Source organism: Pseudophryne corroboree, chromosome 10 (assembly GCF_028390025.1).
Source record: "Pseudophryne corroboree isolate aPseCor3 chromosome 10, aPseCor3.hap2, whole genome shotgun sequence".
Taxonomy (NCBI): Eukaryota; Metazoa; Chordata; class Amphibia; order Anura; family Myobatrachidae; genus Pseudophryne; species Pseudophryne corroboree.
In genome coordinates this window covers 315349105-315376386 of record NC_086453.1, presented here as the reverse complement: position 1 = coordinate 315376386, position 27282 = coordinate 315349105, and the positions used below count along the sequence as shown (strand labels likewise).

Sequence of the window (27282 nt, the reverse complement as noted above, 5' to 3'; positions counted from 1 at the left end):
TAGCAGATTCATGTCTGATCACTTTCCTGCAGCATGCGTCCTTGTCATCTACAGTATTTGGATAATAAACAGAGCACAGCATAGAGAATCCATACGTTCTTTGCCTGAAATAGAAGTGGTCACTCTCTTATGGTAGGAGTCCATTTCTCAGTGTAGGTACTTCATGATTTAACCTACCTAGGCTAACAATTCCAATGGCCAGTCCTGCTATCCTTTCATAAATTCTGTTGTGCTTTTAAACATATTAATCGGCTAGGCAATGATTGTATATTTTGTAAGCCTACATTTTAAGTAAATATTGTCATAATAACAATAGATCTGATTAAAGTAATATGAGATAAGTGTGGGTGAACTCGAGACCGTCCAGCCATGAATTCAGTGTGGGGAAAACCCATCTTAGTGGTGGCAGACTAGACTACATATTCATAGGCAAACACAGGGGGGGGGGGGGTTTCCAATTGCCTGGAAACACCCCTTCTCTTGGCAAGTAGCTCAAATTATGACAACAATAGCAATAATATCTACAAGGGAAAGAAAAGAAAGACTCTGTGTTGGGGCACACTTAGTACATATGAAAATAACAATAGTTAAAACTTAACTTTTAATCTTAATTATAAAAAACGGTTGCAGACACAGACTGTTGTAACATTTCGTTTTCACCTGAAATAGAACAGGATTATCTGATGTACAATTATAGATTAGGAATATTTTATTATTCGGTATCAGATTGTGTCCTATGTAGTGTCACAAAAAAACTTTTTTTAGAGTGCCACTCAGGGGAAATATTAAAACAAAATTATCAAGGCTATCCTTTACTCAAGAAGACACAGATTATTTGAATTAGAACGTTTCCATTAACACTATGTTCTTAGAGATGATTACTCTCCAGGTGCTAGTTGTATATGCTGCTCCGGTTGCAATTTCTTAGTATTAGTGATGGTCAAGTGTAAACTTTTTATCTCAAAGTATAGCAATCTCCACTGTTGATAAGAAATGGTATCTAATCAGATTACTAAAGCTGCCGCCACATCATGCAGTGTAAGGGACAGAGCAGAGCTGCTGCACATGCCCAGTGGTGGCAGCTTCTTCTACCAAATTTGCTGTGTATGTGTGAGTCCTCAGTCAGTGCTCTGGACTAGAGAGCAGCTACCAGGAAGAAGAGACAGGGGCCTTATCATGAGGTGGGAGAATGTGTGCTTAGAAAGTGCAGTACTGGTTCTATTACGTTTGTGTATTTATTATGGTATTTTTTACCTTTTCCTGACCACTTATTTATATTATTTAAATCTTTGATACAGCCTATACTAGAGACCATCTATAATGTTAAATATTAATACTGTATTCCATAAAGTATTCAGCATATAAAAAGACCAATGTGTACATTAATGTTCAGGGTCGGTTCTAGAGTCCCCCAGACTCCCGCACTTGCTCTAATGTTTCGCAGATTGGGAGATTGTGGACTTCATTTGGAAACTCCCATCTAGAAATCCTGCGTTTGCCACTGATTTTAAGGGGGATTTTAATAATAATAAACAGGCCATGTCTTGTGCAAATGCAGGGGGGGGGGGGGGGGGGGGGTGTTCTGGTTGCCCAGAAACCCCCTTCCTCCCGGCCAGTGGCTGAAATTATGACCACAATAGCAATAATAAATTATTAGAGCTGCTGCCACAATATGCAGTATAATGGACAGAGTTTGTTATGTGTTTGGATCTGAGCATTCGATCAGTGCATTGGACCAGAGAGACCAGAGAGTAGCTGCCAGGAAGAAGAGACAGGAACCTTGCCATGAAGTGTGAGAAGGTGTGCTTAGAATGCTCAGTTCTGTCTCCTGTATTATTTATGTATATTTATTATAAGAACTTTAACCTTTTCCTGACCACTTATTTATATGAATTAAATGTTTGATACAACCTATACTATAGACCATTTATAGTTGTAATTATTAATATTGTATTCCATGCACTATCCAGTGTTTGAAATGGACTAATGTGTACACACTAGGTGCTTCATCGCGCCCTACGGGCGCTCTTCACACCGTCGCAAGGGGCTACGCACCCTTAACCCTTGCATGCCTTTCTGGGGTTCAATATTTGTATTATATGGAGTATTACCTGCATTCCTTTGTCAGTGGTTAAATATTGCACAATGAAAGGGCGTGCGATGGTGAAGGAGGCACAGCCCCTTGCGACGGTCTGGAGGCACAGTGGGTAGGGGAGGGGCAGGTACGGGTGGGGCGGCGGATGGGGAAGGGGGTCTGGAGGCGCTGCAGGTGGTGGAGGGGTAGGTGCGGGGGTGCCATGGGTGGGGGAGGGGTGGGTGGGTGGGGACCGCAGATGGAGGAGGGTGTCTGCAGATGCTGCGGGTGGAGGGGGGCAGGTGTGGGGGGAGACATATACGGGGGTTGGATGGTGGAGGGGGTCTGGAGGTGCTGTGGGTGGTGGAGGGGTGGAGGAGTGGGAGCCATGGGTGGTGTAGGGGGTCTGGAGGCACAGCGTGTGGGGGAGGGGTGGAGTGCCGCATGTGGTGGAGGGGAAGGTGCGGAGGTGTGGTGCATTGAGGAGGGGTCTGGACTCTGGAGGCGCTGCGGGTACTGTACCTGCCAAAAAGGTAGTTGGAGGGCATGCAGTAACAGGGCCAGGACAGGCGTGACAGGGTCAGATCAGGGGTGACAGGGCCAGGATAGGGGTAACAGGGCCAGCATAAGGGTGAAAGGGCCAGGATAATGGTGACAGGGCAAGGCCAGGGGTGACAGGGACATGACAGAACACAGGGCACGGGAGAGATTGGTATTAGGGACAAAACAGTGGTGACAGACAGATGTGTCTTACCGGAGTCACGGCTGCTGCAGTTCCACTCCAACCTGTTGGGATCTGCTGCTGGTGGAGACTTGGCATGGCTGACTCTCTCAGGCTGGAGTCCTGCTTCCTCTGCCCGTCAGCATCCCTCCCCCCCTCCTCAGTCACACACCGCAGACCTCGCGCAGCTGCCGGGCACTGTGGTAAGGGGAGATTGGGAGTGACTGGTTAGCCCCCAGGAGACGCTGCGACTGGAGGGAGGAGGGGGTCATAGCATGCACGCGGCGCGGACCTCGCGTGGCTGCCGGGCACTGTGGTAAGGGGAGACTGGGAGTGACTGGTTAGCTCCAAGGAGACGCTGCGGCTGGAGGGATGTCGGAGCCTGCAAGCAGCTCGGACTTCTGCAGCGCTACCCGCTGGCTAAAGTGTGTGAAGGAGCTGGGCGCACCTCACTGCGGGCGGCAGCACTGCAGCTAGCGGTGGGGTTGCCGGGGCTGGAGATAACAGAGGCAGTACGGAACCTGCACAGCAGCAGGTGCCCCACAAAACTGCAGCTAAGAAGCGTGGAGTGTGCTAGAAAGTGATGCTCCTCCGCGTCAGAGAGATCCTGCTGAGTATGCTGATGTGGGGAGTCAAGCACACAGTGAGCCGGTGCCCGTCTGTCTGTACGACATACCCCCTCACACCCCCCCATACCTCCCAACTGTCTCGGGGTTCCGGCAGCAGAGCCGGATTAAGGGGGGGGCAGGGGGTACATACCGTGGGCCCCACAGTTTTAGGGGGCCCCCCGGCTGGAGTAGCTCTGTCCCAGCTCAGAAGCTCCCCCATCCTGCCAGCAACAGCGGCAGCATTGTGCTACAGTCAGCACACGCTGCTGCGTGTTGGCAGGTCTGTGGTGTTGCAGGGAGGCAGTAGCCTCCCTGCTGTCTTCTGCCTGCGCGGGTGTGTACGGGGAAGCGACCACCTCCTCTGGATTTAGCCCTAGCTGAGGGGCCAAAATTCCATATATATAAAAAAAATCCCGGAATTTGCATAAGGGGGCGTGGCCACACGTTCCGCTATTAGGCCACGCCCCCAGTCCGTGTGTGTGTGTGTGTGTGTGTGTGTGTGTGTGTGTGTGTGTGTGTGTGTGTGTGTGTCCTCCTTCTGCCTGAAGAAAGCTGGGAGGTATGCACCACTGCCTGTGCCATGCCCATACTATCTGCTTCTGCTCCTAGTCTCCTATAGATTTGCCCAGATCTGTGACTCATTTGACTAACTCCGCCCAGTGTTGTGACTCCGCCCAGCGTTAGCAAATGAGTCACAAAGTCACAGATCTGGGCTATTATATAGGAGATAGGTCCAGGGTTGGTGCTAGGCTCTTTTGTCGCTCCCCTAGACTCCCGAGCTTGCTCCCGTGCTCCGCAGAGCAGGATATTGTGGATTGCATTTGGAAACCACCCTCTACAACTCCTGTGTTTGCCCTTGCAGTTGGCTTGGTGGTGGTTAAACCGTGCACCCTCACATGTCATTGCAGACTCTAGGTGAGTCCTAGGTGCAGATTTACTAAAATTTCAAAAAATAAAAAGTGGTGGTATTGGCCCATGGCCACCAATGAGATTTCCTCTGTCACTGCCTAGGATACAATAGAAAAAGTATAGCTATAAGCTGATTGGATGCTATAGTCCTAAGTCAACACCACCACTCTTCATAGTCGGGATAGTGTATTCACGTAATTTGGTTTTGAACAGAACACTTGTGCTCTGCTCATAGGGCTGGGCTATTGTATCTTCAGTGGTCATGACACAGACTGATAAAAGTGACACTTTTACTAGCTAAATATTATTCTGTTGAGCAACTGAAAACACATAAAAGAGATAATCTATTGTAGTAACTGGTCCTGTAGCCTAAACTTCTGATTGGGGGATCTGGTGAGTCAGATTGCATACACAAGCTATTAATCTATAGCCGTATTACATGCATATAATAAAAGAAATCTTTTCCAGGATTTAGAGTTTCATGAGGATTATTGCTGTCTGCGTTGGTGTTCTAACTTGTCTAGTCATGTGACTTTCTATTCTTCATCTAAGCATTGTCATTCTTAGGCTTACAGTAGCCTCCAGGGATTCCACATCCTTGAGTGACGTTAGCCATGTGGAATGTACTGGGGAAAAGGAATAGACTGAGATATGATACAATGATTTCCCTTTTCTCTTATAGGTCTTCTTCAACCAAATCTCATTGCTCTGCCTCACCAGCAAGCTGGTGCACAATCAGGGATGGGGCTGGCGTCCCAGGTAAGCCTTAGTCCTATCACACATTTCCATGATATAAGTGTGCCAGTAGCAAAGAATTATATTTCTCATCTGGAGCACTAGTTACATCTGTTGCCTTCGTTTTACAAGAAGATTGCCGATAGCACGACATAAGCAATCTCCCCTTTTTTGCACAGGCAGTGGGACGTCCCGGCCTTCCAGGTTCCTCTCTAGAAAGTCATCTGGATCTAGCTCAGCACCTACATGGCCCCAAACACTTAGCTGTGGCCCCGGATGAACCCAGTGATTTAGAAGAACTGGAAAAGTTTGCCAAAACATTCAAACAGAGAAGGATAAAGCTTGGATTTACCCAGGTGAGATAGCATTCCTGCATCTACTGTCTGGTGTCCTGGACATGTTGGTGGAAATTCAGTTGTGTTGCGCTGCCTGCAGCTACCATCTAAAACGACAGGAGTTATCCATTGTTTGCAGCGATGGGCGTAAGTGCCGTGGGCGCCCAAAAGTTCTGCTTGCATCCTCCTGAGGTGACTAGTAGAAGTCCACAAAAAGTCAGGCTTCTGGGTGCCCAAATGCAGCGCGTCCAGTACTTTGCACAGGACTAGCCAATTTATACATCTTAACCCGGTGCATTTGGGCGCAACATGCACGATCAGTATTTTTCGGCCAGTAGATTGTGCCCACTGGCACAATTTAAAATTGCCCCATCACTTTAGATGGTGCATGAAAAAAAAACCTGAATTCACCCCAATGAGGGATAATTAGAAACATTTTAACCCTGTAACTTGATATTTTACACATACTTCTCCCAATTGCTGCACCATAGTAAATACTGGATAATCTCATTTAATAATCCTGTAGGTGGACTATTGCTATAGGGCCTAATTCTGAGTTGATCGCAGCAGCAAATTTGTTAGCAGTTGGGCAAAACCATGTGCACTGCAGGAGGGGACAGATATAACATGTGCAGAGAGAGTTAGATTTGGGTGGGGTGTGTTCAAACTGAAAACTAAATTGCAGTGTAAAAATAAAGCAGGCAGTATTTACCCTGCACAGAAACAAAATAACCCACCCAAATCTAACTCTCTCTGCAAATGTTATATCTGTCCCCACTGCAGTGCACATGGGCCCTCATTCCGAGTTGTTCGCTCGCAAGCTGCTTTTAGCAGCATTGCACACGCTAAGCCGCCGCCTACTCGGAGTGAATCTTAGCTTATCAAAATTGCGAACGAAAGATTCGCAATATTGCGAAAAGACTTCTCTGTGCAGTTTCTGAGTAGCTCGAGACTTACTCTGCCAGTGCGATCAGTTCAGTGCTTGTCGTTCCTGGTTTGACGTCACAAACACACCCAACGTTCGCCCAGACACTCCTCCGTTTCTCCAGCCACTCCCGCGTTTTTCCCAGAAACGGTAGCGTTTTTTCACAGACTCCCATAAAACGGCCAGTTTCCGCCCAGAAACACCCACTTCCTGTCAATCACATTACGATCACCAGAACGAAGAAAAACCTCGTAATGCCGTGAGTAAAATACCTAACTGCATAGCAAATTTACTTGGCGCAGTCGCAGTGCGAACATTGCGCATGCGCAATAAGCGGAAAATCGCTGCGATGCGAAGAAAATTACCGAGCGAACAACTCGGAATGACCACCATTGTTTTGCCCAATTGCTAACAAACTTGCTGCTGCGATTAACTCAGAATTACCCCCATTATTTCATGTGAAATTGTAACATGTTGTTGCAACACAGGCAAATTATTATAGCCTCTTCTGATAACCCATACTTATGGCTAGGGATGAACCAAGAAATGCAATTTCGCCATTTGTTGTGTTTATTAATATTGGTCTGAATTAGGGTAACTAGTCTGCTTTAGAGATACATTGTAAAGTTTGTCCTAAAGGGACCAATAGGATTGGAGAGAATAGTCACATGGTTACAGATATTGCTAAGTAATTATTTTGCAAACATGAAGTATTTTACTGGAGATAGCTAACTGAAAAGCAATGTTGTTTTCAGCGTGTTAACAGTTAATACCACGCACATACTGTATCACCATTATTATTTCCTAAGCAAAGGAGCAACAATTAGAGGGAAGGTCACAGAGGTCCTGAGGGTGAGTTGAGGTAGAGTCTAATTGGAGCCACTCTTGATGTACAATGGGTTATTAATTATACCTATGTAGCTACATCTTTTTAATGGTAGAAAAATACTTTTCAGCCTCAGGGGATGTAAGAATTGGATATCCTACTCTCATAAAAAAAAAAAAAATTAAAAATTAATTTTTAAAATACAGTACTTTTTTCAGGTAAATTATCCTAAAATTCCTCACTGGTAAACCTCATGGGAAATCAGTTGTGCACCTGGAACGTAGTAGCGGGCATGGTTCTGATGCTGAACACATCTGCCACTGCCAGTCCTCCAAATAACACATACAAACAAAAGCAAAGCATATTACCAGCCGTTAATGCTGGAACAATTGTATTACCAACGTTTCATTGCTAGATGCAACATTATGAGATCACGTCAGGGAAGGGATGAAATTCACTTTGCACAGTGAGCAGTCTTGAGTATGTAATTGGACTCTAGGGGTAAACATGTACAGCTCGTTATCACAGCCCGATGATGATTTCGTTCAGCACCAAAACGCTGATGTATTTTGTAAATTGCTTTTGCATTGAACATTGAAGTAGCAGTTTTCTTCTATCATATTTCTGCAGTGTCACAAGTCAGAACTTAGGCCGTTTTCTGTACATATTTTTATTCCCAGATCCCATATGGTGAACGTGTGAGACAGTTTTACTAAGCAGTTGCTCAGGCACAAGAATCCTGGTCCTTTCAGTTCCATTACAGCAGGAAATCTTTTTTGCTATACATATTACTGTAACTATTAACTAGAAAGTGGAAACATAAAATGTCTAATTAATGATCTCAAGTGGAAAGCATCCTATATTCAAAACGATATATTCTGTGTTTTTACGTATATTTATTAATACATTTATTCTACTTTATTCTACAACCTAAAAATGTGATACATTTGGATCAATAAATGATGGATGAGTTTCCCACTTAGTGCTGCACCATAGCAGGGCGGCAGAGCACCCTGTGCCAGCACCACCCCCTAAACCCGTGGCATCATGATTTCACACCTAGGGGGCGGGGTCACCGACTCTGGGAAGTGGAGCACAGGTCGGAGCGGCTTCTGGGGGTCATTCCGAGTTGATTGTAGCTGTGCTAAATTTAGCACAGCTAGGATCAGGCACTCAGACATGCAGGTGACGCTCAGTACAGGGCTAGTCCACCCCGCATGTCAGTGCCCCGCAGAAGTGCAAAAGCATCGCACAGCGGCGATACTTTTGCATTTCAGGAGTACCTCCCGGCCAGCGCAGCTCCTGCGGCTGGCCGGGACAACCTCTTCGCTGCCCGGATCGCAGCGGCTGCATGTGTCATCATGCAGCCGCCGTGCCCCTCCCAACGTTCTGGTCACGCCTGCGTTGGCCGGACCGCACCCCCTAAATGGCGGCTCAACGCCGCCATCCAGCCCCCTCCCGCCCAGCAACCGCCTCTGCCTGTCAATCTGCCCCCCCCAAAAAAGAAAAATCTCCACCTAGTAAAATTAAATCCTCACTTACAATTGAAGATAATAAATACTTGCTTTTATTTTATCATACATGAGCAATGGAAGCATTCACTATCAGTATCAGGCAACCACTCGGCTGCAAGTATATGCAGATGATAGTATCAGCCCTGGTGTAGAAGGCTGTATCTGAAGGTGTAATGCCACCATCAGCGCACCATTTCTTCCAACACTGACACAGTTTCTCCAGCTGACACTGGCTTCCTATGGCTGCAGCTGTGCACCTGGGAACGCAGCTGTGCTCACTGTCACACAGTATCAGACTGGGGTATGACCGGCCCACTGGGGAGATGCAGTGATAGGGGCCCATGCTTAGGGGTGTGGCTAGTCTCCAGAGGGGGTGTGCCTAGCCAACACAGAGGCTTGGCTTACCATTAGACTAATTGATAGCCAAGCATCTGTGCTGGCTAGCCACACCCCCTCTGTAGACTGGCCACATCCCTCAGCATGGGCCCCTACCTTCTCTCTAATGAGTAGAGAGTGCATGGTCTGAGCCCCTTTATAAATGTATTCCATCCATGCATGATAATTTACCAGATAAGTGCACTGTACAAAGGGGGTAATTCAGACTGGATCGATCGCAGTCTGAATCCCTTTGTGAAGCGCGCACGCACAGCGGGCACACTGCACGTTTGCACCCCGGGAGGCCCAGTGAGATGCTACCAGCACCTCGGGGCTGCGATCGCCTCTGCCTGACTGACAGGCAGAGGCGGTCGCGAGGCAGAAGGGGGCATGCCAATGGCGTTAGAGCGCCGTTGGTGGGGCATGATCCGGACAACACAGGCATGTCCAGACTGTTGCGGGGGCGGGCCGCGGCGGCTGTGGGATGTCACACGCAGCCACTGCGACTCGGGACGCGCCGGGTTCAAAAGCACCGCCGCTGTGCGATGCTTTTGCACCCTTGCTGGGGGGTCCTGACATGCGGGGTGGACTAGCCCTGTGCTGGGCGTCCTCCCACATGTCAGAATAACTGATCGTAGATGTGCTAAATTTATCACATCTACTATCAGAGTGTATTACGCCCAAAATGCAAATTCCTGTGCAGTATAATGTAACTAATGTATAATGTGTAATTTAAATGCACAGTCTGGAGCCTGATCCCTAGAGGAGGGGGTGGGTCCTTGGAGAGTGGGGCCCACCGGGCTGCTATAAGGGGGTGGCAGAGTGGCACTTCCTGGCTTTATTTCCATGGTCATGTGATCACTGTAAAGTTACACAGCGGTAGGCTGTTCAAGTAGGCCTCGAGAGTGATAGGCTCACTGCCTAGCTCCTACATCCCGTGGTGACTGTTGTGTGTGCTCCGGGGTATGACCTCACTAGTACATGACTCCTCTCCACAATTTCCCTGTGGCTTATGCGTAACCACTCAGTATTCAGACCTTGGTTTTGTTTATTAGTGACTCTGCTCTGCATATTCCCTGTGGTTTATACCAGATCTTACAGTAAGTATACCAGGCACAGGCTTGTAGACCTCTCTTAGGGGCAGATGGTTCCGACCACCGAGACAGATAAAGTAAAGACGTATCCCATAGCAACTGGTCAGCTTTTAGCTATCATTTATCTAGCACAGTCTATAAAATGGCAGTTAAAACGCTAATTGGCAGGTATCTATCTCCACTTTATCTCTCTCCAAGGCTTGATGCATCTCGGCTTCCTGGAAGTCTGTATACCGGCAGTCATGTGACTGACGCCGGAATCCCAACACCACTCGGGACTAGGGGTTGGGCTAGGGCTCGGGAGGAGGGGGTTAGGGAATAGTGGGGTGGTTAGCCGTAGCCGCCATCCCCCAACATCCCGACAGCCGGTATTTCATACCCAAACATGTTTTATGGAAATGTAAAAAATGTCATGGATAAAATATTGATGTTACCGCTGTGTGTGTTGTTTCCATCAGGGTGATGTTGGTCTGGCCATGGGGAAACTGTATGGGAATGATTTCAGCCAAACAACCATATCACGATTTGAAGCTCTTAACTTGAGTTTCAAAAACATGTGCAAGCTGAAACCCCTGTTGGAGAAGTGGCTCAGCGATGCAGGTGAGGGGTCACGTTGTACAAATAAAATACATATACTGTAGCAAAAATCTTCCTGTAGTCACCTATATGACAACATAAGTCCTCTGTAGAATTCAAGAACCTCAAATTCAATGCAGCTGAGAATTAAAGAAATATGTATGTATGCATGTATGTATGTATGTATGTATGTATGTATTTGCCATTCATGCTCCTGTCTTTGGATGAAACGTGGATGGCTGACAGTCACCATATGGTTGCGATCCATGCATGCATATAACCTTAAAAATAATGACTGTGTCATTCTATTGTGGCAGCCCCTTTGGATAGAATGCTGGGACATGCTTGACTTTTGTTGGGCTACTGTAGAGGTGCACCTCCATTGGATTCCCAGCATCGAGCAGCCTTGATAGGCTCTCTGCAGTAATTTATGTGCGGGAGCCTTTTGGAGACAGTAGTGTGGGTGATAAGTGGATTTTCTGTATGCAAATACCCTACACAAACTAAACAAAAAAAATGATGTACAACTAACTAAAGAACTCGCATTTGCTAATTTCATAAATTCCACTAATGGAATCTTACTAACAAAAATATGAATATGCAAATGTTACATACATTCATTTTTATTTCAATTCATAGTTCACATAAATATCACAATAAATATTACAATTCTACAGAAAGGTTCTTAGAGCGATGGTTCCTTTACCTCACGGGCTCTTACCTTGCCTTACCTCTTGCTAAATACAGAATGTCCTCTCAATTTATTTAGGGGCTCACTAGTCAATGAGTGATAAAACTCGTTGTGAACGATAAAACTTGTTGTCTATGATAAATGGTGCTCCAGCCAATCAGCTCATAGCTGTCATGTGATCAGCTCCTAAATGTCATGTGTTTAGCTCCTGTCATGTTTTCATCTCCTAACTGTCATGTGTTCAGCTCCTAACTGTCATGTGTTCAGCTCCTAACTGTCATGTGTTCAGCTCCCAACTGTCAAGCGATCAGCTCCTTACTTGTGTGTTCACCTCCTAACTGTCATGTGTTTAGTTCCTGTCATGTTTTCAGCTCCTAACTGTCATGTGTTCAGCTCCTAACTGTCATGTGTTCAGCTCCTAACTGTCATGTGTTCAGCTCCCAACTGTCATGTGTTCAGCTCCCAACTGTCATGTGTTCAGCTCCTAACTGTCATGTTCAGCTCCTGTCATGTGGTCAGCTCCTGTCATGTTCAGCTCCTGCCATGTGGTTAGCTCCTGTCATGTTCAGTTCCTAATTGTCATGTGTTTAGCTCCTAACTGTCATGTGGTCAGCTCCTAACTGTCATGTTCAGCTCCTGCCATGTGGTCAGCTCCTGCCACGTGGTCAGCTCCTAACTGTCATGTTCAACTCCTAACTGTCGCGTTCAGCTTATAACTGTCATATGGTCAGCTCCTAACTGTCATGTGTTCAGCTCCTGTCGTGTGTTCAGCTCCTAACTATCAAAAAAAGGGAACTGATTTTTGCATAGACGCAAAAAAAACAGAAACGACTATATGTCTATCCTGGGGCACACTTAAAATAGATAAGAAAAATTAATATAAATCGATACATAAAATATAACTTTTATTAGAGTCATTTTAAAAGTGAAACATGAAACAAGAGTGATATATCCACATAAAATATGTCATATAGCGATATAACTTCTTAGGCGAGAATATATATCAATTGTAAATCTCTCTCTCTGTTTGGTGAAACTAAAAATTGTTCACCCCTCAAAGATAAAGGGAAATTATAGAGAAGAGGATTTTCACCAGGCTCAATGAATCCCTTATTGTGTTACAGTATGTCTCATGTGGTACTGATATTGTTCCAAAATTGTATCAGGCCCAATGCCGTGTGTTAGAGTAAAATACCTACGGTAGCTGGTATTCCCTGTAGGTCACCAAGACAGGTACTGACCAGGCCCCACAGTGTATTGCTTCCAAGATCAGACGAGGTTGGGCATACTCAGTGTGGTTTAACCGTAGGTGGATAAATTCCACAAAGCATTGAAAAAGCCCAAACACACACTCGGAAGTCACAATATATAAAAAATACACGTTGTGTTATTTATAAAAAATGAGAACCATATTGCACACAGAAAATATATGTATATCTCTGTTTTGCCAGTAAAGCAGTGATATGCTGCAGTGTAAAAATAATTTTTTGTGTTATATATACCGATTTTGCCTATAAGACAGTATATATCATTGTCTTTAATAATAGAGATTCAGGTCTAAGATACCTGCCACTTCTGCTTTTTTAACATCTACCTAAGCATTGAATGAAAAAATGAGAGAGTGGCTGTGTATATGCACCCATTCAGAAGGAAGAAAGGTGAACACTTCTGCTGTCCTCTTATATAGCAAAAAACTACTCTGTTACATAAAGCATTGCAGAGCCCGAGATTTGCACAGCAGAATGAGAGGGAGTTCCAGAAAATTATGTACATCCAGTAAAGAAAAAAGATTTCTACTGAAATATGTATCACTGGAAAAATAGTGTAAATCTTCAGAAAACAACAGTAAAGAATTTATACGGAATGAGAGCCGTATAGCACAATGTAAATCTCTGTTTTGCCAATGAAGCAGTAATATAGTGCAAAAAAGATTATTATATATGCTGATTTTGCCTATAAGACCGTATATACCATTGTCTTTAGTAACAAATTCAGATGTGTAACAAATTCGCGATCAGTGAACAAGCTCTCCTGAGCGAAACGTGCGTCACTCCCGGTTCCGGTGTTCCGAACTTCCGGTAACGAGGGCCGCGGACACCGGCGTCTCTCGCACGGCTCATCCCACCATCATTACACAAACCATTTGGTCTCAACGCAAGTCCCAGCATTGCACCTTCTTCTAGATGAAAATGTCCGGAGAAATACATATATGGTAATTACCGGCGCTGCCGGGATCCCCTCCTAATCATTACTATATACTACAACTGTCTACACTGTTTCCTCCTGAGGTTGAGGTTTATATTAATGTTTCTAATGTTATATATCTCAGTGGAAATTGAACTTTGCAGTATATAGCACTTTTGAATTTACATCTTATAATTTTTTTATTACATGGTATTTCTTTCTAATTATATTTTATTATCATAACTTCTCTACTGTTGTCCTTTGAGACATACACCAATTTCTTAGTGTTAAATACTTCAGTGGACACTGAATTTCGCAGTGTATAGCACATTTGAATTTATTACTAAAGACAATGGTATATACTGTCTTATAGGCAAAATCGGCATATATAATAATCTTTTTCACGCTATATCACTGCTGCTATATATTCTCGCTTGAGGAGTTATATCGTTATATGACATTTTATATGGATATATCATTCTTGTTTCATGTTTCACTTTTAAAATGACTCTAATAAAAGTTATATTTTATGTATCGATTTCTATTAATTTTTCTTATCTATTCTAAGTGTGCCCCAGGATAGACATATAGTCGTTTCCGGGGTTTTTTGCGTCTATGCAAAAATCAGTCCCCTTTTTTTGATATTTTACCAAACTATTTTCTGGGAGCACCACCAACCTAGCGCCATTCAGATTTACATTAATATAGCCATATGTTGGTTTCTTAATATCAAATATTTATGGACCTTAATAAATACAGATCCTGTGCAGACTTGCCTAACTTTGTGTGTTCAGCTCCTGTCATGTTCAGCTCCTAACTGTCATGTGTTCAGCTCCTAACTGTCATGTTCAGCTCCTAACTGTCATGTTCAGCTTATAACTGTCATGTTCAGCTTCTGTCATGTGTTCAGCTCCTAACTGCCATGTGTTCAGCTCCTTTCATGTGTTCAGCTCCGAACTGTCATGTGTTCAGCTCCGCACTGTCATGTGTTCAGCTCCGAACTGTCATGTGTTCAGCTCTGAACTGTCATGTGTTCAGCTCCTAACTGTCATGTGTTCAGCTCCTAACTGTCATGTGTTCAGCTCCTAACTGTCATGTGTTCAGCTCCTAACTGTCATGTGTTCCGCTCCTGTCATGTGTTCAGCTCCTAACTGTAATGTGTCCAGCTCCTAACTGTCATGTCCAGCTCCTAACTGTCATGTGTTCAGCTCCTCACTGTCATGTGCTCAGCTCCTAACTGTCATGTGCTCAGCTCCTAACTGTCATGTGTTTGAAAAATGACATTTGGGAGCTGGCTGTAGCACCATTTATCATTCACAACTAGTTTTATCAATTATTGATAAATGGACCCCTTAGTGTGTTATTCGCCCAATAAAAAACTATTTCACGTGGTACAACCCAAATGAACCAGGCTAGTAGCTACCTGACCATATAAACTCCAAGTACAGTTTATTAGGTTGTGTAATAATGTATCAGCTATAACTTTAACTGTTATCTATGTTTATGTTTTAAGACATGTCATTTGATTAACACAACTGGTTCTTACACTTTTTAGAAACTTCCCCATCAGATTCTGCCTTAACACCCAATACTACATATCCACAATTAAGCGAGTTGTTTGGGCGTAAAAGGAAGAAAAGAACAAGCATAGAAACTAACATACGTATGACTTTGGAGAAGCGTTTCCAAGACGTAAGAGTGATGTCTTGTTTTGTCCCTGTGCGTATACTATGTATGTCATTACTTGTTACTGAGCCTGATTTGCACATACATGGCGTGTCACCTTTCACAGAACTCCAAGCCCAGCTCCGAGGAGATCAGCATGATAGCAGAGCAGCTGGCTATGGAAAAAGAAGTGGTGCGAGTTTGGTTTTGTAATAGACGCCAGAAAGAGAAACGAATTAACTGCCCAATTAACTTGCCACTGAAGTCTCCAATCTACAACTCAAGAATGGTGAGATCTTCCTCTTTTGTGGGTGCCTGAGTAGTGGAGCAAAGATCTATGGAAAGTCGGAACAGGGCGGTAGTGAGCACTGTGCCAGCCCTACCCCCTAAACCTGTGTTTCCAAGGTGTCACGCCTAGCGGGTGGGGCCACCAGCCTTGGGAAATAGAGATCTGCCACATGGAGGTGCTGTGGGCAGCGACAGTGCCAGCCACACATCCCTAGTTACAGCCTGGTGTCTATGCTGCTGATCATGATCATGAGAACCAACCTTTGTAGTGTGTAACAAATAAATCCTGGGATGGTGACATTGCAAAGGCCACCTGGCCCTAGATGCCAGGCCATTCCAGCACTTGCAGTTCTCGCTCTGCATATATAAACAATTTAGACATTCCAGACCTTGCTGGATACTGTTGTGCAACACCAAAACTAATACTGATCTATCAAGTTAAAGTTTATTGACCCACACCACCACTGGGTCAATAGAGAAGTGTTTGCATACAATAAAAGGGCAGTTTTGTAAGATAAAAGGAACATTAATAGTCAAGGAAGTTGGCAAAGGAGCAAGACTACCACCAGTGGTGAGCAGCAGGTCTGTCTCTACAACACCCAATGACACCAGGCCAACATTGCAGTGTGACTGGATCATACAGCCAAACCAAGGACCTCTGCAATCTGGCTGAAACAGTTTGCAATCTGCAGCACTTATCCTCATATATCATGCCTATTTTCGTATAGGCGATGTAGCTAAAATGCCGCCGAATGGGATCCCGGCAGTCGAAATACCGACACCGGCATTACAATCCCAACAGAACTCAGGATCCCAGCATGAAAATACCGAAGCCTGGAATCCCAAATGTTCTGTTAGCGGGACGTGCTCGCGTCCTGCCACGGGGGGTGGGAGATTAGGTTTATGCATTAGAAGGGGGGTTAGGGTGCAGGCATGGGAAGGGAAGGTGCAGGTACTGGGGAGGGGTGGTTAGGGTTAGGCACTTACAACAAGGGGAGGTTAGGGTTCGAAACCAAGCGGGGAGGGTTAGGCTTAGGCAGCGGGGATGGGAAGGTTAGGGGCACCACCGGGGAGGGTTAGGGTTAGGCACCACCAGGGAGGGTTACTGTTAGGCACCACAGGGTTGGGGAGGGTTAGGGTACTTTCTGGGGGCTGTTGGGCTTTTGATGGTTGGGATGCCATTGTCGGTATTCTGACCACTGGCATCCCGTCCATCGGTATATCGTACCGAATCCCCCTATAGATTGCAAGCTTGCAAACAGGACCCTCTTACCTCTCTTTTGGACTCCTATTACCCAGTCTTGTTTTATTACTGTTTTGTTTCCAATTGTAAGACACAATGGAAAATACTGGCCCAACTATATATAAGTAAATGTTAATAAGCAGTGTGTCATGGGTGAGATTTGGATTGTCGGAGACTAGATGAGGTGGCTGGATTTGCCTTGTCTATGAATGAAGTGTTTTATTATAAAAAGAGGCAACCTGATAAGGGCAGGACAGGGTAGTCATAGAAAAGAGTGGTTTTAGTGAATCAGCTCAAGAGTATATAATGTAGGTGTCATTGTGTGCATGTTGATCTAAGTGAATAAGCAAGCAGAGTATGAGTTAAAGGAAAGGAAGTAGTGGTCGGAGAGCCAGAAGGACTAGTTAGAGAAACCAGATATGGAGCATAAGCAGGAGACAAGGAAGAGTCCTTCAAAGTGAGTGCGAGATGAAGTTTAGTGGGCGAGACCAAAGGATGAAGTACGTTAAAGAAGTTTTGTGGCAGCAGAGAGAGTGAGAATGCTGAAATCACCTAGTATGACAGTAGGTAGATCACAAAATAGCATCCAGGAACTGACAGGACTCAGCCCTGGAGGAGAAGAGAGGCTTTGTCTTGAAGTCAGGCAGCCAGTGAGAGCTGGGAGGGAGGGGGGCAGGCCTCCCTCTTCTAATTGGACATGTGCATGACAGACATTTAGTAGAAGCATGTATTATAAATAAATATATATATATATATATATATATATATATATATATATAAAAAACCTTTTTTATTTCACATATTGGTATATGCACCCTTTTAAACCTTTTAAATAGAACATGCTATTAACAGTTATGACTTCCCACTCTGTACAAGGTGTCAACATCCGGTTCTTTGGGGTCTTTGGCTATTAATCCAGTGCACAGTACAATGACCAGCACAGGTAAGACGAAACATTAATCTTTTTCATGAGAACAATGGTTTTCTACAAGAATGTCATCTACTATTAAATAGTCACTCACAAAATATTGATCCATTAGATCCACAGCCTCATTGAGGGTGGCTGCACTGTCCTTCACCAGGCAGGAACTCAGTGTCCCTCAAATCTGGCTTTATGCTTTGTCTACAACATCACTGCCTCCCCCTCCCCCACCCCAAGTCTCCCTCACTGCTGACATCCCCCCCACTTTTCTGAGTTACCCATGCCTGCTGCAGTCCACTGTCAGATTTATTTTTCACATTAAGGGGGAAATGTATCAAATCTTCCAATGTGTGGTGAAGTGGACAAGTGGAAAAGTTTCCCATAGCAATCAGTCAGCTACTATTTACCTTTGTATAGAATGTACTTAATAAATGCTAGCTACAAGCTGATTGGTTGCTATGGACAGCTTCCCTACTTATCCACTTCTCTACATTAGAAGATAGAGCCTCTGAGAGAGATAAAATAGCAGCCAATCAGCACCTAACTGCCACGTTACAGGCTGTGTTTGAAAAATGATAGTTAGGAGCTGGTTGGTTGGTACTTTATCTCCGTGCACTTTATTTCTCCCCAAGGCTTAGTACACATACAGCTTTCCCAGTTAATAAATACAATTATGCTTTACTGTCAGCAAAAATAAACAGCAAGATAACAAACAGACTATCCCCTATGTAGGGCATTACCTCACTGCTTTGCCTCCTCTATATTTGGGCAGCTAGGCTGCAACAAAGTCTCTCATAAAAGTCTCAGTCCTGTCTCGCACAGTCATTCAGTGTCAGTTTGGTGGTCTTCCCTGTCTCCTACAGGCTTAGACCCAGGCCTCCTGGTCCCCCAGTGGCTTCCAGGCACACTCGGCTCTGACTAGCTTTCCCAACTCCACTTGGGAGTTCCTGACTGCTGACTGCAGCAGTCTTCCAGATTGACTCTCCTCTGCAAGCATTAAGGTGGTCATTCTGAGTTTATCGCTAGCTGCATTTGTTTGCAGCGCAGTGATCAGGCGAAAAAACTGCAGTTCTGCGCATGCATATGCAGCGCAATGTGCACGCGGGACGTACGGGCACAACGAATGATGTCGTTTTGCACAGGGTCTAGCGATGCATTTCAGTCGCACTGGTTGCCGCAGAGTGATTGACATGAAGAGGGCGTTTCTGGGTGGCGACTGACCGTTTTCAGGGAGTGTTCAGAAAAACGCAGGCGTGCCAGGGAAAACGCAGGCGTGGCTGGGCGAACGCTGGGCGGGTGTGTGACGTCAAATCCGGAACTGAATAGTCTGAAGTGATCGCAAGCGCTGAGTAGGTTTTGAGCTACTCTGAAACTACACAAAAAATTTTTTGCAGGCGCTCTGCGATATAAACGTTCGCACTTCTGCTAAGCTAAAATACACTCCCCAGTGGGCGGCGGCATAGCGTTTGCACGGCTGCTAAAAACTGCTAGCGAGCGATCAACTCGGAATAACCCCCTAAATGTGCTCCCACCTGCCCTTTCTTCCCTGTGTGGGCGGTTCCCTCCTACACCACACAGAATCAATGTGCAATTTACCTTCATACTACTACAACACAAATACCGAAATGGTACGAGTACAGCGCAGAGAGCAATGAAATGCATATGCAAGTATGAGAGAATGCAGGAAGTGGCAACACGTGGGAACAAAAGGGCGGTGGATTAAGAAACAGAGGAGGTGTCTGTGGAAATTCTGAGTCTGGAGTGCCACAATCTATCTCACAAATGTGGTACTCAGGTAGGATTGTAATACTTAGAAATTTGACACCCTCAGGAGAAGGTCCAGATACTAGTTTTCTGCAAATGTGTCAGTAAAACCCTTGACATTACACACATGACATTACAGTACACACATGACATACAGTACTCTCTTTATATGTGCCAAGCAAACAAGATCAAATCCAAATTAAGGGGTACATTTGAACAGTGGGTTTTGCTTTGAGTAGCAATCTAATCTCACATTTCCTGCTTAAACAAGGAGAGAAATTACAGCTTTTGTAAGACGCACTTAGTAGGTTTAACCCTAGGTTGTAAATAAACATACAATATACCTGTGTGTTATTTTATTAGCTGATCTTTGAGTTGTATTTCCACACGTGGCTTGTAAGGTAAAAGGACATAACACAGTGTATACAGGAAACCGCCACCAGCAGTTTACTACACTCTAGTAACCCAATTTTAATACTTTCTGGCTACACCACGTTACTAGTAAGAGCTTGCAAACTCTAATTCCAGTTTCTGGCAATTGCAGAATAAAGGTGTGACAATTTATGAAATTAATTACATTAAATTAATTACATTAAATTACTCATTATTATACAGTGCTGCTATTTATATCTATTAATTATGCGTTGCATATATTTATATATTAATCGACACCAATTAACAACTTATCAGAAGCCGGAAATTCCTGTTCCATAATTGCTCGTGGTGGGTGCCCCAGAGTTCAAAAACACATACACAAGTGTGTATCAATGCTCATAGTATTTATCATATTATGATTCATTCATAGAAAGGAAATCCTAATACACAACTCCTAACTAGATTACCAGATATCTGCTCATCACAAATGGCAAGTGGAGTGGTGAAACGGCAAATGTGAAAGTTGGGAGCTGTAGGGTGACCTATTACAAAAGAGAGTTGCTTGCTAAGCTGTGACTAATGTAATATATACAGTAACAGCCTACAGAAACAGTGTTGGATTATGGCATGATGGAAATCTATGTATGTGAATAGAATGTACTGTATGCATTAATTCATTTTCACTGTATGTTCCAGTGACCTCCTCTTGTTCTCCTGGGAGCTCCAGTAGACCATGCTCTCCAAGCTCAGGTCTCCACTGCAGCAGTCCCGGAATCTCCTTAAACAGTTCCAAATCCAATGTCAATACCGCCAGCTACAGTTCATCTGGGTGAGGTTATTTTTCTTCTATTGGCACATAAGTGGGTTATTCTTCCTTAGCAACACATATGAGTGTGTTTATGACTAGAGACTAGGGAGGCATTCTAAATTGGAAAACCGAGCATAGTAAGCTGTACTATTTCTATTTTGGGACATATATTAATAGACAATTAATATCCACTTATCAATTTTAGACCAGTGAAAAAAATAAAAAAGTAAATATTTGCAGTTTGCAGTGGTTGGAGTCCATTTATCAACGAGTGATAATACTCATTGTGACTGATAAAACTTGTTGCGTATGATAAATGGGGCTCCGGCAAATCAGCTCCTAACTGCCATTTTTCAAATACATGACAGTTAGGAGCTGAACACATGACAGTTAGGAGCTGAACACATGACAGAAGCTGAACACATGACAATTAGGAGCTGAACTCATGACAGGTAGGAGCTGAACACATGACAGTTAGGAGCTGAACTCATGACAGTTAGGAGCTGAACTCATGACAGGTAGGAGCTGAACACATGACAGTTAGGAGCTGAACACATGACAGAAGCTGAGCACATGACAGTTAGGAGATGAACACATAACAGGTAGGAGCTGAACACATGACAGTTAGGAGCTGAACAGCTATGGGTCGTTGGGCCGACCCAACTTAGGTCGACACTCATTAGGTCGACCACTGAATGCATTAGGTCGACATGGCCGTTAGGTCGACATATAGTAGGTCGACAGGTCAAAAGGTCGTCATGAGTTTTTTGAGTGTTTTTGGTGTCGTTTTCTCCGTAAAGTGACGGGGAACCCAAATTAGTGCACCGTGTCCCCTCGCAGGCAAGGTGCCTCACTCCGCTATCGCTTCCCTCAGCACAGATTACCATTCCAATCGTAGTCCATGTGGATCGTTAAGTATGAAAAAATCTAATAAATGGAAAAAAATTTGAAAAACTCATGTTGACCTTTTGACCTGTTGACCTAGTACATGTCGATGTAATGGCCATGTCGACCTAATGCATGTCGACCTAAGGTCAATGTCTCCCTCCAGTAGTCGACCTAATGAGTGTCGACCTAAGTTGGGTCTACCTAACGACCGTATCCCAGCTGAACACATAACAGAAGCTGAACACATGACAGTTGGAAGCTGAACACATGACATTTAGGAACTGAACACATGACAGGAGCTGAACACATGACAGTTAGGAGCTGAACACATGACAGTTGTAAGCTGATTCTCATATGTAATGAGTTTTATCATTCACAGCGAGTTTTATCACTCATTCATAAATGGGCCCTATTTCTGCTTTATTATTATACAGGGCTTTTTGTACTCAAATCAAACCTAATAGCAACGTGTTTCTCTCTATAAAAAATTTTTTTTAGAAAAACTCTTATCTATACTTATATCTATACTTATAGCCAGGTTGGATGTAAGTGTACATGCTACTCGTGCAGATATGGATGTGTTTTGAGATTACGAATGCTATATTTATGTGCTGCTGTTTACAGTTTTATTTTTTATTATTGCGTAAACAACTCAGGGGTACATGTAATAGCCTGCGACTTGCAGACATCTGCAAATTCCTGGCAAGTCTGCCTGATGTTTTATAGGGGCAATAATTTAAAAGGCTACAACAAGTTGGTTTTGCCTTTTAAATGATTGCCCCTTCAAAACATTGCCTGGAACTCACCAGTGAAAGTCTCAAGCTATTACATTTGTCCTACAGTCCCAATCAGTGGTGGCTCCAGAATTTGGGCTAGAGCGCAGTCCAAAATTCAAATAGGGGAGCCACACCAACTGGCAGTGAGGACAATGGGGCAGATGTAGTAACCTGGAGAAGGGATAAAGAAGTGATAAAGCAGTGATAAGTGCAAGGTGATAATGATAATGCACCAGCCAATCATTACGGATTTGAAAAATGACAGTTAGGAACTAACTGGCTGGTGCGTTATCACCTTGCACTTATCACTGATTTATCACTTCTTTATCCCTTCTCCAGGCTTAATACATCTGCCCCAATGTTTGGTAGTGTTTGGAGTGATAGTTGGTGCGGCTCTCCTATTTGTATTTTGGACTGCACCCACCTCTGGAGCTGCCACTGGTCCCAATGTAATTATGCCAGCGCAGTCTTAGAAAGTGCTCTGTTTGGGTGGGAGGAAAACATCTATACTATTAAAATATATGTTTGTTATTTATTTTTCTGAATTGTTTTCGGCTTTTTGGGCACAGACCATGGTATCGATGGAATCATCCAACATACCTGCACTGAGGAGACTCTTCCAACTCAGATATGAAAATGATGGTTTGTTTAACCAGGAACTTTAAGAGAATCTCTTAACACAATGCCGCTTCCACCAGTGGTTTTACGTACTCTATGGACTAGAAGCGACAGACTTTTGATACAAAGCAATCAGTTTGGGGATAGGCAAGCCTGTGAACACTAAAGACCTACAGTTGGTGACCGTCCTTCGAAAGGAGTGTGCATCTCAAGATCCTGTGTCCATCTAGAGATCCATTTGTTTAATCCAGTGGTTCTCAAACTCGGTCCTCAGGACCCCACACGGTTCACGTTTTCCATGACACCCAGCAGCTGCACTGTGTATCACCAACGGTCACATTTTAAAAATCTACAGGTGACCTGCAAAACATGAACCATGTGGGGTCCTGAGGACCGAGTTTGAGAACCTGTGGTTTAATCTATATTTTATCCTTTGTGTTTTGCGACAAGGTAGTACCCACCAACTGCTAAATATTTTTTGATGTTTAAAAAGTGGAGTTTACATTATATTTTGTAATCCCAACATAGCAACTACCCATCGTCTAATATGTCTGTAGGGGCAGTTTGTGCCTACTAAATTATTGAAACTTGTAAATAGTCTCAATGTTATTTTTACCTGATCGTGTGATTTTTACCTTTGCTTTGTAATTCAGAAAACGACTTCTGAACTTTTCCGATTGATGTGTTCAAACTATTTATAAATATCCTTTATAAATGCTGCATTTGATTATGTAGATGTATCTACCGCATTTTACACACTGTGGCCCAGATTTATCAAGCCTTGGAGAGTGATAAATAGCTCAGTGATAAAGTGCCAGCCAATCAGCTCCTCACCATGCTATTTATCACCATGCTGTTTATCACCATCCAAGGTTTGATAAATGGGGGCCTTTGTTTGCCACTACTGGTGTGCAAGTGATATAACAAATAATAGAGCCAATGCTGCCTCAATAAAGAAAATTCATTATATGTGATATTACAGTTCCAAGTTCATAGGTAAATGGTTCTTAGGACTCCAAACAATTATAGTGATTTCAGCAGGGGCGTCAGAATGATTTCACACTGTGGGGGGGGCCAAGTTTGAATTTCATTTTGGCGCCCCTGCTGTGGTGCCGGCTTCCTCTTCTTCAAACACCCCCCACACACACACACCCGCCCCTGTGGTGCCGGTCTCCTCTCCTTCAAACCCACTCACCACCATCAGTGCGGGGGAACGCTTACCTCTGCATCCCCGTGGGCGGCTTCCAAAGTAGTGTGCTGCCGCAGGCAGGGTGCGGTGTCCCCCCGTTCTGTACTAGCCGGTTGTTTCTTCACTGGTGATGCATTATTGGGAGGAGGCGTGGCATTCCGGGGCCATAGCCACGCCTCCTCCCAGTAATAAATCACCAGTTAAGAGACAACCGGCTAGTACAGAAGGGGCACTGTACCCTGCCTGCGGCGGCACACTCATTTTAAAGTTCAAGCCGCTTGCGGAGATGCGGAAGTAATTGCTCCCCCGCACCTGCGCCTCCATTATGTTTGGTGGTGATGCTTTTTGTGGACGCAGCTCTACGCTTCTTGTTGGTCTGTAATTTTTGTATTCTTATTTTTGCCTATACTGTATTTGTTTTGTTGCAGGTATTTAAATGATGACTTACACACTACAATTTTGATTGTCAACAACCTAATTTTATAGCAGCATTTTTAGATAACCATCCCCATAAATCAGTGAGTCTGGCAGTATTACCAATAGTTAGGATGGGGAACAGAAATAGACTTGCTGGTTCGCAGGTAATCATAGACGTAGTCAGTAAGTGTTGTTCCCTACAGGTACTAACTAGGAGGAGCACGGGCTAGATAATTATAATGTTTGGGAAATGCTAAGGGCCAGATTGGGAAAGACTGGTGAAAAGCTTTTAGTTTATTTACAGTACTTTTAGCATTTCGCACGAAATTACTAAAAAAATAAAATAATCAATTTCCCAAAAAAACCCTAGGCCGAAAATTGTCTATCTAACACACCACCATTTGCCAAAAATGTTGGTTCATTCACAATTTTCAGATGGTAAATGAATAGTCCTTTCATTTAAATGAGGTATGGGAAACTGTAATGGTGGCCATACATCAGGACGACCAGCATCTGATCCGAGTCGCCTCACGATTTCACTTCAATCTCCCCGGCAGCTAGCTGGCAGTCCCAACCTCATGAGTGACACGCGGTGTGCTAATGATCATCATTAAATGAACGATTGTGTGCCTCACAAAAACAGTAGTGCCCCTTACACCATATTATGCCCCACACAGTTATGCCCCTGACACTAGATTATGCCCCATACAATAATGCAGAGGACACCAGATTATGCTCCACAGTATGGCTACTTACATTTAAAATTCCTGCTCATTGTCAGGGGTTTCTTCATGTTGCGAGCCAACTCCCATTTGGTGCCCATGGTCACTTGAATCACTGCAGCATCTCCTTCGGTGGGTTATCACTATGAGTACTGGTGTTTACGTCTTTCCCTGTTAGTTACTAGAGGTCCAGTAAGACCTCTATCATCTGTCTCCTCTATGGAAGCGACCATTTTAGGTGGGACATTTTCAGCAGAATTCCATGCGCTTGGCTAGACCGCATGGAATATTGCTGCAGACACTTGCCACTGGCCTGCCCAGACCTAGAAACGGCCTTGAACATAAGAATGACCAATATTTATTTGCTACATCTTGGTGCATATTCAGTTAGCCATACGGTTGCAACAATGCCAGGAACCATTCAATTACTGCTGCTCAACCATGCTGTAAGCGCCAGAGGGTGCACTCAATTTGGACCCTCAACCATGCTGTAAGCGCCAGAGGGTGCACTCAACTTGGACCCTCAACCATGCTGTAAGCGCCAAAAGGTGCACTCAACTTGGACCCTCTGGAGCTTAAAGTGCAGGGTAACCCATAGGTTCTAGGCCCTTAACCCAGAATCTAGGGGTTACCGTACAGGGAAATTGGCAGTTGAATAGCTCCAGCTAATTGAATCAGCCCCTTTAAATTGTTAATTGTACTGTGTATACTACCACACTCACATAGAAAGAAACCCTCCCATTCCTAGCACCTGGTACACATTGTCAGTGTTTGTGCATTTCTTTGCACAGTTACAATAAATGGTTTCTTTGGATGACTTCCTGTTCCAGCTACTGTACAGATGGAGCCACGTTTATCTTGGCTTCTCTGCTGCGCCTAGGTACACCATGATTTATTAGCATAAGCCCTTCATCTATTGTTCTCAGCTGCGATACAATACAGAGAGAACAATACATCAGGGGATTAAGTCATTACAGCAGGGGATTAAGTCCGACTGCTCTGGCTCAGTTAATTCTATTAAAGCCAAGATGAAGATGGCTCCATCTGTATATGAGGCAGCTGAGAGAGTGATCTCTGCTGCAATCCGCCTGCATCTTAGCTTTTACAAGGCTTTTTAGCCTCCAAATCGGCTCTCCCGGCTCTCCCCAGTGTGCCTTATACTTTGTCCGCTGTATGGACAAGTTTTTCCTGCCAATGATGCCTTCTGGAAAGCACAAGAAGCAGAAGGAGCAGCACAGGGTGGAATCCAAGATGACTCTGGATGCTGATCAGCGGGATCTCCTGCCTTCAGGCTCATCAACAGACTTGCAATGGGTCTCTTCCCCAGTACCCTCACCAGACCACAGCAGCAGGGAATCAGCGTCTGAAGCCCCAGATCATGGGGATAAAGTACTTCCTCCCCCTGATGCTCCTGTTACATATAATGATATGGTGAATGCTATCAGAGCTGCCATCGGTCCTTTACTGAAAGCACAAACAGTAGACTTCAACAGTCAGCTCTCTCAACTCACTCAGCAAGTCCTAGACTCAGCATAAACTTGCTGATGTGGCTGCTATGAAAACTACTGTTGCACGTCACACTAAATCTATTTACCACATACAAAACAAGATTGACGACCTGGAAAATAGACCCTTCAAAAAACAATCTACGCATCATAGGATTGCCCTAAACCCTTAAAGGGCAAGAACTTTATGATTTCATCAGCACTACTTTACCTACACTAGTAAATGTCCAGGACTCCTGTGCAAATCTCATAGTTGAATGTGCACATAGGATAGGCCCTGCTCGCACCCAAGAGGGAGACAGACCACGTGCAGTTATCTTTAGAGTGTTGAATTATCTACACAAAGAAGCGTTATGGTTGGCATCTCGCAAAAAGAGGAATATCTCCTGGCAGGGTCACAAGGTACTCATATTTCAAGATTACTTGGTTGAGTTGTCTAAGGCACGCAAAGTCTTCTCCCCGATATGCTCCAAACTGGTACAGTCTAATCAAAAGTTTGCCCTTCTGTATCCTGCCTGGTTACGCCTGTTTCGTG

The 27282-nt window shown here is 44.3% G+C and overlaps 1 protein-coding gene across 2 annotated transcripts in view; it reads left to right on the top strand.

Moving 5' to 3' along the window:
* The window catches only part of POU2F3 (POU class 2 homeobox 3), a 183944-nt gene extending 159741 nt beyond the window's left edge, over window positions 1-24203 (top strand). For both annotated transcript variants that reach the window (XM_063941937.1, XM_063941938.1), the window contains 8 exons: window positions 4995-5071; window positions 5227-5403; window positions 10575-10716; window positions 15123-15259; window positions 15360-15521; window positions 17640-17706; window positions 20521-20653; window positions 22866-24203. In XM_063941937.1, the coding sequence (XP_063798007.1) occupies window positions 4995-5071; window positions 5227-5403; window positions 10575-10716; window positions 15123-15259; window positions 15360-15521; window positions 17640-17706; window positions 20521-20653; window positions 22866-22905 (935 nt within the window). In that variant the 3' untranslated portion in view covers window positions 22906-24203. The remainder of the gene's footprint in view (window positions 1-4994; window positions 5072-5226; window positions 5404-10574; window positions 10717-15122; window positions 15260-15359; window positions 15522-17639; window positions 17707-20520; window positions 20654-22865) is intronic.
* The last annotated feature ends 3079 nt before the right edge of the window (window positions 24204-27282 follow it).